Below are 15126 nucleotides of genomic sequence, written 5' to 3'. Positions count from 1 at the left end.
GAGTGGAGCCGGGACACACAGACACGCACACAAATGTGTTCAGTTGTTTATCCAGACCCCCGTGCACAGACTCACGGGGTGTGAGCACACAGACATGGACATACGCTCAGGAACTGTAGTTTAGTAGGAGCTGCGGATGGAGGGGGAGGCTCAGTGACTCAGGAGCTGAGCTGGTCTCTCCAGGAGCGGCTGGACTGGGGATGGAGCATCCTGGGATGCCTTGGGCTTGGTAGGTGAGGGGTTTCAACTTTCTCAGCCGGAGTCAGTTTGTCCTCACTTCCTCTTGTAGCCTTGGCTTCTCTGCTGGCCTCAGGAATACAGGTCTTCCCTCCCCAGGCCTGCTCCAGGAAGCCTTCCCCTGCCAGCTGTCAGGTGGTCTCTGAGGTCCGGAGATTTCTGGGCTGTGGGTCTCTGGGGCAACCTGCCTGAGGTGTGGGTGTCTGAGGATGGCGTCTTGGCCTCCTGGAGACACTTCCTGGGTGGATGGGGAGCCTGGAGGCGGCCAGGGGCGGAAGGACAGGAGGCCTCTGGTGGCAGAGAAAGGTGGCCAGCGGCCAGCCCCGCCCTGTCCCCACCTGTGCGCTCCCGCCCGCCCTCAGGAGGAGGGATAAAAGGCCGCAGACTGCCTGAGGTCAGGGAGTTCGCTTGTCTAGCCTCGCCCAGCTAGCCGCGTCCAGCTGCTATGTCCATCCACTTCAGCTCCCGCTCCACCTCCGTCCCGGGCCGCACTGCTCAGGTGCGCCTGAGCTCAGGCCGCGCCGGCGGCTTCGGCAGCAGCAGCCTCTACGGCCTGGGCACCTCGAGGCCTCGGGTGGCCGTGTGCCCCGCTTACGGGGGCCCGGTGGGCGCCAGCATCCGGGAGGTCACCATCAATCAGAGCCTGCTGGCACCGCTGAGGGTGGACATCGACCCCACCATCCAGCAAGTGCGCCAGGAGGAGCGGGACCAGATCAAGACCCTCAACGACAGATTCGCCTCCTTCATCGACAAGGTGACCCAGCCCCGGGCAGGCCCTAGCGGTTCTTAGGGCCACGCCTTGCCCTGGGAGGCCCGCATGGCTCTTTCCTCCGTTGTCTGGGTGCGCTCTTTGTGGTAGCGTTCCTTACACCTTCCTTCAATCTCCAAGCTCCTCTCCTCCAGTAAGTGGCACTGCCCTAATCTCAAGGACCCCGGGAGTTCTGTCCAGCTTCCTTGGTTGACTGTGTGAGATCTCTGAGGCTTTGGGGCCACTTTGTTACCTGGGAGCTGGGCACTTTGAAGGCCAAAGGCCAGCAGTCAGTTCTTTGCTGTCTGGGTCCCTTTCCCTGAGAGGAGGTTGTGGGGAGTCGGGAAGGGGTGGGATCACTTTCTCCTTCCCCGCTGAGAGAATGCTGTTTTTGAGGTAGGTGCTGAGAATAGAGGCCTAGGGGAGGGGCGCTAGAGGGGCTGCCTGCCTCTTCCTCTACCTTCCTTTGTTGGTGAGGTCACCTCTCCTCTGCAGATGGCCCCGCAGGAGATAGGGACTTGGTTGAGGGACCCTGAGGAGCCCCTGGGAACCTAAGCTCCCTGGCTGTCCATTCCTGCCATTCCTGGGCTCCTGGGATGAGAGAGGCAGATTTGGGGAGAGATGAGAGAGAGGGATGAGAGAAGCCCCCCCAGAGAAGGGGGCCCTGGGGGAGCTGAGGCCTGCAGTCCTGCCTGATTTTCTGGCTAGCGCCCACTCCTCTGCCTCAGCATCTTCCTTCCAATCCTCCTGTCTGTACTATCCATCCCCAGAAGCCCTCAGTGGAAGCCTCCCAGGCTGCCCTCGAGCCCTGGACCCGGTTCCTGCCTCGATGCTGAGCTGGACCATGCTAGCCCAACTCCAGGCTCCTCAGGCTGCTGGTGTCCAGGCAGCTCCTCCTGCCTCCCACCTTTAGGCTGAGGAAGGAGGAGGGAGTCCAGCCACCCCTCTAAAATCCTCTCACCTCCAGCTTCAGAGAAGGGAAGGGGCTGTTTAAAGGGCAGATGTGGAGAATACCAACGCAGCAAAATTGGCTAGAAACACTGCTGCCCCTCCAATCCGAATCCACCGACCCCGTGGCTCACACTGGAAGGAGGGTCCTGGAGGACAGCAGTGTGCACCGGAGACCGCCTGGTGGCTGCACGGGCTCTGCGGGTGGCTCCAGACTGTCCCTACCCTTCAGGCCTGCCCTTCCACACCCCCGCAGGTGCGCTTCCTGGAGCAGCAGAACCAGATGCTGGAGACCAAGTGGGCGCTGCTGCAGGAGCAGAAGTCAGCCCAGAGCAGCCAGCTTCCCCGCATCTTTGAGGCCCGGATTGCTGGGTTGCGGCAGCAGCTCGAGGCCCTGCAGCTGGACGGAGGCCGCCTGGAGGTGGAGCTGCGGAGCACGCAGGACACGGTGGAAGATTTCAAGAATAAGTAATGTCCCCAGTGCCACCAGGGAGATCCCAGCGAGTGTCCGTGGTTCAGGGGTCAGGGTGCATAGCTGCTCTAGAACGACCGAGCGATGGCCTTTGCTGGAGCAGTCCCTGCCTCCTTTTCCTTTGTGTTCCCCGAGGTTGTTGCTGGATCATCCTGGCCAGTTTTCCCCCTGGCTACCCTGACAGGCCTGGTCCCTTTCGGATGCCTGACTACGCCCCTAGATGCCGTGGGTAGAAGCTGTTCTGTGATAAGGGTGTTTCAGAACTTGCAGTCCTTACGGATTATTCTAGAACAGCTCTTCCCCGTGCAGATGAAGAATTGGAAACCAGACAGTCTACGGGACTTAGTTGAGGTCACTTAGTAGGTCACAGGAAACTTGGGCCCTAACTTCCAGGAAGGGCTAATGAGCTGATTGGAGAAGAAACAGAAGCAGGTGATGGTTTTGAGTGACAGGCGGGGCTCAGGGCAAAGCCAGGGAAGAGGCCACTGGAGACAGGAAGCCTGGGCTTTGTGGACAGACTTTGAATGTCCCCACAGCTTTCTTCTCACAGAACAGAAAGCAAAGCCTGAGGCTTGAGCCAGGCCACACCCTGGTCACCTTGTCCCCCCCTCCACCACTGGGCGGGGGGGAAGGTGCAGGGGGGACAGCTAATGGGCTGTGTGTGGTTTTGTGACTAGGCGGGACCAGGCATACCAGCTCTGACTGGAGGAGAACAAACAGGACCTCTGGGGAGTGCTCCCACCAGCTGCTTCCCTTGGGCAAAAGTCAACAGACCATTTCATAGCGGCTGGAGCCAGACAGGTGCAGGGCAGGAGGGTTCTGGGTAACCAGCCAGGCCCTGTTGTCAGGCACCCATCCCCCTCACCTGAGCCCCTCAGAGTAGATCACAGTTCTCTTTGCCCTGCTTGCAGGCTCCTCCCAAAGCCAGGCGCCAGCTTGGGCCTGGCTCCTCAGGACTCCATCTGCTCTGTCCTGATTCAACAAGCTTTTCCCCTTTGAACTTCCTCCTCACAGCTCAGGGGTGGGCCTACCTAGTACTGTAACGGTGCCAGCTGCCAGGAGTTAAGCCAGGGGTTTGTTCCTTTGCAGCCCAGTGGCCTGGCCAGGTGACCTGCCTGTGTGTTTTCAGCTCTCACAGTTATAGTAACTGTTGTACGGCTACTGGGGGGAGGGGTGGGTTATCCCTCAGGAAGTGCACGCCACCCCAGGCTCCGTAACACAGCCCTACTCCTGGCTGTGCTTGCAGCCTTTGGTGTTTAATTAACACGAATTTCCTGAACCCCCTCGCCTCCATGCTGAGACTCAGAACCTTGGGACATGGGAGTGAGGGGAGTTAGGTCTGTGGCTGTGGCCCCTGACCTCTCGGCTGCATCGCAGGCTGCGTGTGAATGTTTGGAGGCTAACTGCTGCCACCACACCCCTCCCTGCGGCAGGTACGAAGAGGAAATCAACCGGCGCACGGCTGCGGAGAACGACTTTGTGTTGCTGAAGAAGGTGAGGGCTCGAGGCTCTGAGGGCTGTCTCACACATGGGATGGGACCTGGGGCTACCGCAGGGCTAGGTCTGTGCTCAAGGCCTGCCTTGCACCAAACAGAAGGGAGTGATGAGCTTGCGGAAGTCCCAAAGCTACACCAAGGCAGCACAACCTGTGTTCACATGCCCTGTGCTCACGTGTGCATGTGTGAGCCTGTGTGTGTGTGAGCCTGTGCGTTGTATGTGTGTGCCTGTTCTTGTGTGTATGTGTAGTGTGTGCCTGTGCGTGTGTGCCTGTGCGTGTGTGCCTGTGCATATGCGTATCTCTGGGGAGTGAACAGAGTTGTTCCTAGACCTTTATGATTAGAACTGAGGCCAGAAGATGGACGCGTGAGAGGGAGGTCTTAAGCTCGTGTAAGGAAGTGTCCTCCAGGGGTCAGAACATTTTGCTCCGCACCCCGAGGCTCCTGGGTGGCCCCAGACGTTTGCAGACTGGACAATAACGTGTTCTGAGGCCGGAGGAGCTCTGTGCCTGGAGATTGCCAGTGGCCTTTGGAAAGCCGATGGAGGGGGCTGTGCCACCTGCCTGCCAGAACTCCGAGTCACGGGGCCCTGAAGACTCACGAGGTCAGCCAGAAGCGTAGGCGGGGGAGTGCCATGGCTGGCCGTTATTGTCCACTAGACTGGATTTAGAAGCACCCAGGAGCTGGGTGTCTCAGTACGCTCCTTTACTCCTCACGTGGCAGGTGGAGGCTGAGGATTGCTGCACGCTTGAGGCTAACCTGGGCTACATAGTGCATTCTAGGCCAGCCAGGTCGAAGTGAGACCCTGCCTTTTAATTATTATTATTATTATTATCATCACCATCATCATCAATCACTCTGTGAGATGGGTGAGGCGCACTTCTGGGCTAACTGAGGAATATGAACAGCACCATTCGATGGATGGGCTAGGATCCTGGGCAGAGACGGGTGGGGGAGACAGAGACAGAAAGAGAGAGAGAGAGACAGAGAGACAGACGGAGAAAGAGAGAGGGGGAGACAGAGAGACAGAGGGAGAGAACGCAGAATTCCCTTCCTCCTCTGCTCTGGTCAGCATGATGTGAGCTGCCGGGCTCTTTTGGCCTCTCTGTACTGTGGAGGGCTGGAACTTCTGAACCTGGAGCCTAAACAAATCTTTCCTGCCTTGCGCCCCTTCTCCCGGGCATTTTGGTCGCAGTGATGAAAGCGCTCACAGAGACGCCTGGTTCCCCCTAGGCTGCTGCCTGCCTTGGCGTCACCCAGTCGCTCCCAGGCCAGCTGGGGCTGCTCATCTTTAGGAGCGCCAAGGGGACCGAGTGATTGACACTGTACTAACACAGGCTGAGGGGTCGAGGCTTTCAGCGTGGAAGTGGCTTGCGCTAGGTCACACAGCCAGTTGCGGCCGAGTCAGGACTGTCCACATCACGAAGCCTTTGGGAACTGTCACATGTTTGGTGTGGGGCTCAGGCTGTCTGTACCTCGGGTGTTGGTCCTGGGGATGCCCAGAAATGTCACCTATGTAGTATGAAGGGCCAGGGGGCAGTTTCTGGGGTGTTTTGTCCTGCAAACTTGAGCAGCACTGACCAACCTGCTCTCGCCTCTATCGACTTTTTGCTGTCTTGGGAACATGGCATCACCCTGTCCTGTCTCTCAACCCCAGGATGTGGATGCCGCCTACACAAACAAGGTGGAGTTGGAGGCCAAGGTGGACAGTCTGAACGATGAGATCGGCTTTCTCAAGACCCTTTACGAGACAGTGAGTTCCAGGGGGCGGCATGGCGCCTTCCCCTCGGGAAGGAGGGGCGGTGGCATCCCTGGCTGGGCCCGGACAGGGCTCGGTACCCACTGTAGCCTCTGCAGGATCATCAGCCTCCTTTAAGTCCCCAGAGCTGGTGGCTACATGCATGTTCCTGTCAGCGGTGGTCTTGAAGCTGTTCAGGTGATCTCCTTCCCATGCTTGTCACGTGTTGTGTGCATGTAACTATATGTACATAAATATGAAACTGCATTTCTGTATAACGGGCAGTCTCGTCTAAGTGTGAAAGTAATTCATACTCATTGCAAATAACACAGAGAGGCAAGTCGTAAAACTGAAAACAAACTTCTGATAACCGACTGTGACCATGTCTGTATTTCCCTTTCTAGGCCACTGTGTGCCTGTATGCATGCACACACCCACGCACACACATTTTGAGATAGAACCTGATTATTTCACCCAGACTGGCCTTGAACTCATTAACTATCCTAGGCTGGCCTCAAACTTGGGACCCTCTGGCCTCAGCCTCCTCAGTGCTGGGACTGGAGGCGTGGGCCACCGTGACAGATGGAAATGAGCACTCTCTGGAGACCAATCCTATGTTATTTGGCGACAGTGTTCTCCAGACATGCTTCCCTGCCTGTAAACACGGCTGCACCTTGGTCTCAAAGGTGCAGAGTGTGCCAGCTCATGGTGGAACAGGATTGTCTCCTCACCCCAATCGGCTCCTGTCACACTAGCCTTGTTCCCTGAGGGGACCACATTGTCCCTTTATCTCTTTTAACCCCACCACACGCTGGTGTTTGAGATGCTGGCAGCCAGGGTGGGCAGAGCCCCTCCCTGCCTGGAATCCCGCCCACTCCAGCTTCTTTTCTGAGTGGGCACCAGTGTGCTCTGGGAACAGGGATAGATCATGTCCGAGGCAGGCCACCTGATGTCCTATCTGCTCCCTGCAGGAGTTAGCAGAGCTGCAGTCCCAGATCTCAGACACCTCTGTGGTCCTGTCCATGGACAACAACCGCAGCCTGGACCTGGACAGCATCATCACCGAGGTCAAGGCCCAGTATGAGGACATGGCCAACCGCAGCCGGGCTGAGGCTGAGGCCTGGTACCAGACCAAGGTGTGTGGACTGTGGGGCGTCTTTCCTCCTGCTAGGCTCTGGGTTAGGGTTAGGGTTAGGCTCTGGGTTAGGGTTAGGCTGCTTCCTTTCTCCCGGAGGACACGGGTGGTTAAGGCCAGGGTGTGTGCTGCAGTTCAGGATGAAGGAGGTGGCCGGGCAGCGGGAGCCCAGGCTGAGGGGCACAGGAGGAGGAACGAGACACGGACTGATGTAGTTCAGCCTCGTAGCGCTGACCAGGCAGGGCCCACATGCACTCGGGGACGCAGCGTGTTAAACGGTCTGTCATTTTTCACACGTTTGATCCGCAGAGCAGCCCTTTTAGCTGTGAGCCACTGTGGTTGTCATTCTAAGCACGAGGAGACAGGCACAGAGAGGCTAAGTGAGTTTTCCAGCTCTCCACAGCGAGGAGGTGGAAGAGTGGGGACTAGATCCTGGAGTCCAGCCTGTTCTGGAGTCAGGACAGCTAAGAGAAACGGGAGGTTTGCAGGCTAGAGCAGCTCACTGAAGAAAGCCAGAAGCCGGGTTTGAAGGGTGCATAGGATAGGGACCCCTAAGGCACAGGCTTGGGTTCATGCTCTCAGATCCTGGCTAGCAGGGGATGGAGACTACCCTGTTTGGCCTTTTGGGGGCACGGTGGGGGGTTGGGTGGTGGTGGTGACCAGTAGGCAACGGCCTTTCTGCGGATGGGAGAAGGCCCAGCAGCTGGCAGTGACTGTGTTCGCGGCCTTTCAGTTCGAGACGCTCCAGGCCCAGGCTGGGAAGCACAGCGACGACCTCCGAAACGCCCGGAATGAAATTGCCGAGATGAACCGAGCCATCCAGAAGCTGCAGGCTGACATTGACACCATGAAGAACCAGGTGGGAACCAGCTGGGCCTCCTGTGCCTCGTCCCTGCTCTACTGGGAGTGAGGGCCAGCTAGTCAGGTCAAGGTCAGGGTGAGCCGAGGAGGCCCGTGCCCAGGTGGGCGCAGCTCACCTTGTGAGACCGGCGGGGGCAATGCCTTTGGGCAGAACCTGGCTCGGGCTGGGCGTGGAGCCTGTGAAGGGAACTTGGGCCGCCTACCGAGGAGGAAACACCATGATGGTAGCACTCTGCTTGCTCCTAGCTCTGGGGCTCACAGCAAATCCATCAGAAACCCCCCCCCCCATTTCCATTCCTGTCTGCACTTGGACAACACTCCTTCCTCCTTTTGCTCAGACCATGCTGGCCTGCTTCCTGAATCTTGCATTTACTAAGGCCTCTCAGACTGTGGCTCTCCAGCTCTGTCTGTGGCCGGTGCTTTCTCACCCCTGGGATTTAGGATGAGTCCCCTGGTGGAGGGTGGCTTCTTCAAACACCCAGTGCCCCACCAGCATCTGCCTGAAGTTCCTGGAAGCCCCTTTCCTCCCTGAAGGGTTCCAGGCTATTTTTAAGTGACTGACTGTTTTCATCAGGCTGGAATGGCGCGCTCCTTGAGAGTGAAGGCCATCTGTCCAGCTCAGTGTCCTCTAGCACGAAAGTCTCAGAGCAGAGGCTGAGCGCACACACGCTTGGTTAGAACTTGGAATTGGGGGGGGGGTCTTGATTCTGGATCGGTGCCTGAGGCCCTGGCTGAGGTGCAGATGAGGACTGGACGGTTCAGCCCGAGCAGGTACTGCGATGGGGGTGAGCAGGCCATGCACACAGCAGCTTCAGCAGGTGTATGTCCCTGAGCTGGGGTGGGGAGGAGGGGGTCCCCGAGCCGGGAGGGCTGGTTTATACACAAGGGTGGTGGCTGCCTTCTGGCTTGGATGCAGAGCTGTGACCCGGTCCTGAAGCAGCCCAGACTCTTGGCTGGGATGGGAGGCTCAATAATGAAGGCACTTTCCCAAACCTTGTACCCTTTACCACAACCACGTGCCATTTCGCAGATGGTGGCAACAACTGAGGACCTCATGGGGCTGGGAGGGGTCTCCAGAGGTAGCAGGTTGGCCCTGGCCCCGGGGAGGAGTCCATGGAGTAAAGCAGTGGAGACTACAGCGGAGGGAAGTTGACCCCAGGGTAGAGAGGGTCCTGTCGAAGGATGGAGAAGCCCTGGGCCAGGGAGGGGGTAGGTGTGGGGGAGAGACAGCTGCGGTTATGGCTGTGTTAGCACCTGTCTCCCCTGAGCACCAACATAGAAGAAAAAGAGTAATTCTGGCTCGTGAACATACTCACTGAGCATAATCTCGTAAGTGGATGGGTGTGCAGAGCATCTTGGTGTGTGTGTGTGTGTGTGTGTGTGTTGGTACAAAATTCCTCATCTCACCTCAGCCAAAATGCAAAGAGAAGAAGGCCCAGGGTTCCCCACACCCCTCATGGACACAGCTCCATGACGTCATTTCCTTCTGTTGGGGCCGGTCCCCTAAAGATGCTGCCTCCTCCCAGTAAACGCGCCGTCAGCTGAGAACTAAACCTTCAACACATCCAACGCATCAGCCTTCGGCCTTTGTGCTACAAGGCCATGGGAGGAGGCGTCCAAAGCAGGGGAAGCCCTTCCCTGCTCATGGCAGCTACCATCCCGTGGGGACTGTGTCACCCGCCCCTCCCCACGCAGTATGGCCTCTGATCCAAGCCTTCTCTTCAGACTATTCACACGTGGCTCCTGTTTGATCTTCTTTCTTAAATCTTTTGACTAAAATATAATTGCATCACTTCCTTTTCCTCCCCTCAATGTCCTCGGCTCACTCCCTTTCAGATTGCTGGTTCCTGTTATAAAGGTGGCGTCTGGTTCTTGTCTGCTGGCATTTGTGACCCAGCCGGGACCCCTTGGCCTTGCAGCTCTGCCTAGCAGTGGGTGGGTGGGTGCTAGAGGTTGTAAATCATAGTACCATTGATTGGGAGCCTGGCGTGTGCTAGGTATCACGTTAAGACTTTGTGTGCCTTAAAAAAAAAAAGACGTTCACACTTTTAATTAAAAATTGGCTCGTATTTATTTGTTTTATTTGATGTTCACAGGCGTGTCTGTGTGTCATATGCGTCAGATCCTGGGTCTGGCCTTTTGGACAGTTGTGACCTTCCCTGTGGGTGCCGGGAGTTAAACCTGGGTCCTCTGTAAGAGCAATTGCTCTTAAGCACTGAACTGTCTCTCTAATCTGACTCTGTGTGTCTTGTCTCACCTCATCCTCACAGTGCCCTCATGACAGAGGGTGTGACGATTACTCTTCTAGAAAGAGGACGCTTTGGCTTGAAGGGGTTAAGTCTTGCCAGCTAGACCACTAGAAAGTGGCAGAGCTGCATCATCAGGCGATAGGCATTGGACCCCCACATCCTGTATCTAGCCTTCAGGACTCCCTGCTGTTTGGGGAAGTAGGCAGGGCCAGTGAGGCAACCTTTAGCAGGATGGACAGGTGCCTGATGCTCATGGATTGGTAGGGAGGTAGAGGTCAGCTGTCCCCTCAGCTCACGGCTTACTATTGCCCACAGCGTGCCAAGTTGGAGGCCAGCATTGCTGAGGCCGAGGATCGCGGGGAGCTAGCACTGAAGGACGCTCATGCCAAGCTGGCCGAGCTGGAGGCCGCCCTGCAGAACGCCAAGCAGGACATGGCGCGGCAGCTGCGCGAGTACCAGGAGCTCATGAACGTCAAGCTGGCACTGGACATCGAGATCGCCACCTACCGCAAGCTGCTGGAGGGCGAGGAGAGCCGGTGAGAGGGGCAGGCTGGGCAGGAGGCCCCGGGGTCGGGAGGTCGCGGTATGAGTGCACACACCTGCAGGCATCATCTCGGGGCCCCTCCTCTGTGGGGCACTACGTGGGAAGAACAGGCTGTGCGGAGCTCGTGACTGCTTCCTAGCCCTATGGAAAATCTCCTAGAACAGTGGTTCTCTATCTTCCTAAACCTGTGACCTTTAGTGCAGTTCCTCATGGTTAGGTGACCCCTAACCATAAATTTGTTTTTTGCTACTGTTATGAATTGTAATGTAAATATCTGATATGCAGGATACATGTGACTCCCGGGAAGGGCCATTCGGCCCCCAAAAGGTCGTGACCCGTACGTTAAGAACCACTGTTCTGGAAGAAAAGGCCCCGTGTTAAGTCCCTGCCTAAATGGGACCATGAGCAGGGCTTTAACAGATTGTTTGCTTCTTGGTATACACACGTGAACTTTGTGTTTGGTGCATGCATCTGCTGTGTGCACATGTGTGCACAGGCCCCACACCCAAGCTGATGCTCGGAGGCCGGAGGAGGTCTCTGTCCTGCTGCGTGTCTGCCTTGTTTTGAGAGAGGCTCTCTTGGTGAACCTGGCGGCTAGCTCCCCTGCTTCCTCCTGAACTGGGGTTACAGGCACATGTGAGGCCCCGCCTGGCTGTTATGTGTCTGTGGATTCAGGCTGAGGTCCTGGAAGCGCTCCTGCTCACCGAGCCCCGGCCTCCGGCAGGCTTCTCCACTTGATTCTCAGCGTGTTTTCAGGGAGCATTGCCAGCCTCCAGGGCCTGCAGGCAGACAAGCTGCAGTTCAGTTAACCCACGGACAGGGCAGCCTGCCGCCGAGGCCTGCCGATGGCTGGCCATGACCGTCCACGCGGCGAGGCTGCTTTCCCTGGCTTTTAACCACAGGGCACTGCGTGTGCCCGGAGGATTTCCTCTGTCCCCACAGCTGTTCGCCCAGCCCCCTGCAGCAGCGGAGGTTGGAAGGGCTGGGCTGGCTGCGGGCAGGACACAGCGCCTCCTGTGCGGCTGCTCTTGTTCTTCGCACTGCAGCGCTGAGTGCTTCCACTGACACACGTGGGCCCTGGGGAAGATTAGGGTTTGGAGAGGTGAGAAGCAGCCATATTGGCAAAGGAAGTAGACGGGTTAGACTTTGCTTGTGATAGAGTCAGTGTTTAGGCCATGTTTCTGCTCTCAAGGAGGAAGTGCATTCACCATGGGGATAGAACTCCTGCAAAGGGAGAGTGCTCAGAGACCAAGAACATGCACTCAAACATTTCGTTATTATTGTTACTATCATCATCATCATCATTAATTTGTTTACACTTAAAAAATAATTAAAAAATGTGTGTGTGTGTGTGTGTGTGTGTGTGTGTGTCAGAGGCCAACTTTCAGGACTAGGGTCTCTCCCTCCACCATGTGGTTGGGCTCAGGTTCTCAGGCTTGCACAGCCATCTCTCTGGCCCCAGGAACTTGCACTTTTTAAATGCTAAGTTCATTGGAGATGGCTTTCTTTCCTGAGCATCATTCCTGAGCTGTGTGGGGGTGGCGATGAATGGCGTGAACACGAAGGTAGGGGCGTGCTGGGGCAGAGAGCCTGGGGGAAGGGTCTGTGTACCCTATAGTATCATTTATTACCTTATTTATGAGTATGTTTGTTTACCTTGTTGGCCTCTTTGGGCAGCTGCTTCCGAGACGGCTCTGAGCCTTCCCAGCCATCAGGGAATCCGATTCTTGCCTGCCTAGGTCCCTTGACACGCTCAGCTCTTCCGGACATGCCAGGGACTGTAGCTCTGAAGCTCTTGTAATTGTTTTGGGTTTGTATTCTCTGAGATACAATGTTGCAAATATAGTCACACAATCAACCCGTACTAAATTAGAAAGGAAAAAAAAAATCCAATCAGCCGCTGTAACTAATTAGGTCTGTTCCCAGTGAGTCCTTCAGACAGTGAGTGTGCAGTCTTTGAGATACAATGTTGCAAATATAGTCTCACACTCAACCTGTATTTAAAGAGGAAAAAATCCGATCATTACTTTGACTTGGAAGTTAGGCCTGTTCCCAGTGAGCCCTTTAGACAGCACACTGCAGATGCTGGTGTGGAATGCTGCTGGGGAATTACTGCTCTCGGGACCCTGTCCTCAACTGCCCAACCTCCAGCAATTCCCACGGTTTGATCGAGCATCCTGGAAACTGTCCGGAAAAGTCTGTCTCTTCCTTCCTCAGTTTGAGGCTGCTGAGGCAGATCCTCACTGCCCCTCCCCACCAGAGTAAGGCGTCTCTTCCCCCACCAAGCAAAGGGAACCCCAAGGCCAAGAGCTTGGTGACAATGGGGCCCTGAGTCAGCAGACAGACACACCCAGCTGCTGCAGACAGACTTTTAATCCCCGCTGTGAGACCTGTTTCTGGCCCACCGGCTGCTCAAAGTCACGCCACCGGCCCCCACCCTCGCGGTCCCGGTGAAGCTCAAGCCAGTCAGTCAGCAGGTCATCAATCACTTCAGCACCTGTTAAGTAACCGCGAGTTCCAGGCCTTGTGCTGGGGGCTGGAGACAGAAGCAGGCAGGCAGCAGCCCACGTGAGAGCTTCTGGTGAGGAAGGGCAGACCCGCTCACAAAGAATAAGCATGACAGCCATTTTCCAAGCCCTCGGTGTCCCGGGCCTGTGGGGAAATTGCAGGCAGCAATCTCCACCATCTCCACAGACAGACTTGTCACCTTGGTTCTGCAGGGAGGCCCAGTCTAGAGCCAGGGCACTAGGGCTCTGGAACTTCCCTGCAGGTCATGGAGGGGCTAAGACGGCCTTCCCACTCCTATTCCTCAGTCATTTGGAAACACGGCTAAAGACAAGCTGGGAACAGGAGGGAGGGAGCTTCTGCTTGGCCTGGAAGCTGGCTCCTGGCAGGACTAGCTCAGCGCTGAGGTAGGAGCTGCGCTGACAGGCCTGTCCTCTGTTCCCAGGTTGTCTGGAGATGGAATGGGACCTGTGAATGTCTGTAAGTTCCTGGCTGCCCCCTGAGCTGTGGCCTCAGCTGGGTCTCTAGCATGGTAGACTGGCCCAAGGGCTTGGCCTATGGGGATGGGAGCCCCCTTCTACCCCTCTTCTGTACATGGTTCTGGCAGGTTCCGTGGAACTCACATCCACCCAGCTCCGTGGCCCGGAGCAAGAAGGCAGGGTGGGAGTGGGGGGGGAGCCTGCTGAGGGAGGACTTTGAGCCCCTGTGGAGGGCCCCCTTGCCCCCTGCACCCCCGTCAGAGGTGGCAGGAGGATGGGTGGGGGAGGGCGGGTTCCTGAGTAGGCCAGCGTGCATTAGTTAGATCCTCTCCTTTTGCAGCTGTCGTGAACTCCACGGGGGCCAATGGCAGCAGGCTCACCTTCGGGGGAGCCATGGGCAGCAATGCTCTGAGCTTCAGCGTGGGACCAGGAGCCCTCAAGGCCTATTCCATCAGGACCACATCGACCACCCGCAGGGGCCCCCACAACTGAGGCTCGGAGAGACCCCACAACCCTTTGCTCACCTCCAGGAAGGCCTCTCCTGCCTCATGTCCCTGTCCCAGGTCTGGAAAATGGTCTGAAACGGCTGTTGGCTTTAATAAAGAGCCTCTCTGAGCGAGTTTCCTGGTTAGCCAGGAGTGGTGTGTGCATGGAGCAGAGGCTGACATGGGTGTGGCTTTAAGGTGCTGGACCCCTATCCAGCCCCCTTGGTCCCTGTCCAGGCTGGGGCTGCTTCCAGTGCCTCTCCTGAGGTCACTTAATATGGCCACCGGGATCAGGAGGTGTCCATCCCTGGGAGGGTGTCTGCTTGCACCCCCAAACCCTCCGTTGCCAGCCTATGGACTTGTTGAAGTGAGATCACATACAGTAGCTCCCCCAGGGGGCCCTGGACTTCGGTGGCCCAGTGAACCCCAAGACACCCACCCTCAGCTCTTCCTGCGGCTTGGACTGTGTGTTCGGATGCACACACTTATGAGGTGTGCTCTGCACTGAGATTCTCTGGGGGCGATGGTCATGGAGGGGGCTCTGTCTGACCCCATAAGAAGGGCGTGTTGAACTCGGCGTGATGGGCGCAGGGCATGGCGGGAGTGGCCCACTGCTCTCAGCAGTACCTGCTAAGTCCGTGTCAGGAGCCTCAGGCCCGTCCCCTGTAGGGTACAGTCTGTCTCTCAGTGCTTCTTTGGTTCTGCGGGTTAGGGTTTCGGGGCCACCAGCTCCCCTGCTGTGCCTTGAGCACGATGCTGAGTGGGTAGGTACCAAGAGAAAGCCCTCCTGCCTGCCGGGCTCACAGCCCTGAAACAGGAGAGCTGGGCAGCAAGGCTGCGTGGAAGAAGTGATTGTCAGAGCATGGCACACACCGGTGAGAGCTTTGTTAGGAGGGAAGAACTAACAAAACTTCGCTCCGATGAAGCCGAGCGGCCCACGCACCGGAAGCCGAGGGACCCACGCACCGGAAGCCGAGCGGCCCAGGCACCGGAAGCCGAGCGGCCCAGGCACCGGAAGTTGGCTCCTGGGAAGCTGGGACTCGGCCCCTTACCACAGCTAAGGTTGGATGAGGAGGTAGGATGCACAGGGGCTCTGGGGCCAATTTGTCCCACAGAAGCCAAAGTGCCCAAGACTGCCCAGGGCGTCCTGAATCAGCACTGGGTCTTTGCCAAGAATGGTGGGGAAACTGGTCATTTGGACACACTTCCATTCTCCGCACTGCTCTCAA

At 57.1% G+C, this 15126-nt stretch overlaps 1 protein-coding gene across 1 annotated transcript; it reads left to right on the top strand.

The window, feature by feature from the left end:
- The first annotated feature begins 615 nt into the window (after positions 1-615).
- On the top strand, positions 616-14043 carry Krt7 (keratin 7). The gene is made up of 9 exons (XM_021654419.2): positions 616-991; positions 2190-2401; positions 3839-3899; positions 5559-5654; positions 6611-6775; positions 7508-7633; positions 10200-10420; positions 13379-13413; positions 13753-14043. The coding sequence occupies exons 1-9, from the start codon at positions 683-685 to the stop codon at positions 13902-13904; spliced, it is 1377 nt and encodes a 458-aa protein (XP_021510094.1). The 5' UTR covers positions 616-682; the 3' UTR covers positions 13905-14043.
- The last annotated feature ends 1083 nt before the right edge of the window (positions 14044-15126 follow it).

This window comes from Meriones unguiculatus, chromosome 8, assembly GCF_030254825.1.
Source record: "Meriones unguiculatus strain TT.TT164.6M chromosome 8, Bangor_MerUng_6.1, whole genome shotgun sequence".
In the NCBI taxonomy this organism is placed as follows: Eukaryota; Metazoa; Chordata; class Mammalia; order Rodentia; family Muridae; genus Meriones; species Meriones unguiculatus.
Note: the sequence above shows the minus strand (reverse complement) of the source record. Positions and strands in the feature narration are given on the sequence as shown.

What these genes read in the sequence shown, in the direction of transcription:
- Krt7 (XM_021654419.2), top strand. Translation starts at nt 683, where the DNA reads ATGTCCATCCACTTCAGCTCCCGCTCCACCTCCGTCCCGGGCCGCACT. An exon ending in GTGGAAGATTTCAAGAATAA is followed by an intron (nt 2,402 to 3,838) that starts GTAATGTCCCCA and finishes TCCCTGCGGCAG; the next exon opens with GTACGAAGAGGAAATCAACC. An exon ending in TCAAGACCCTTTACGAGACA is followed by an intron (nt 5,655 to 6,610) that starts GTGAGTTCCAGG and finishes TGCTCCCTGCAG; the next exon opens with GAGTTAGCAGAGCTGCAGTC.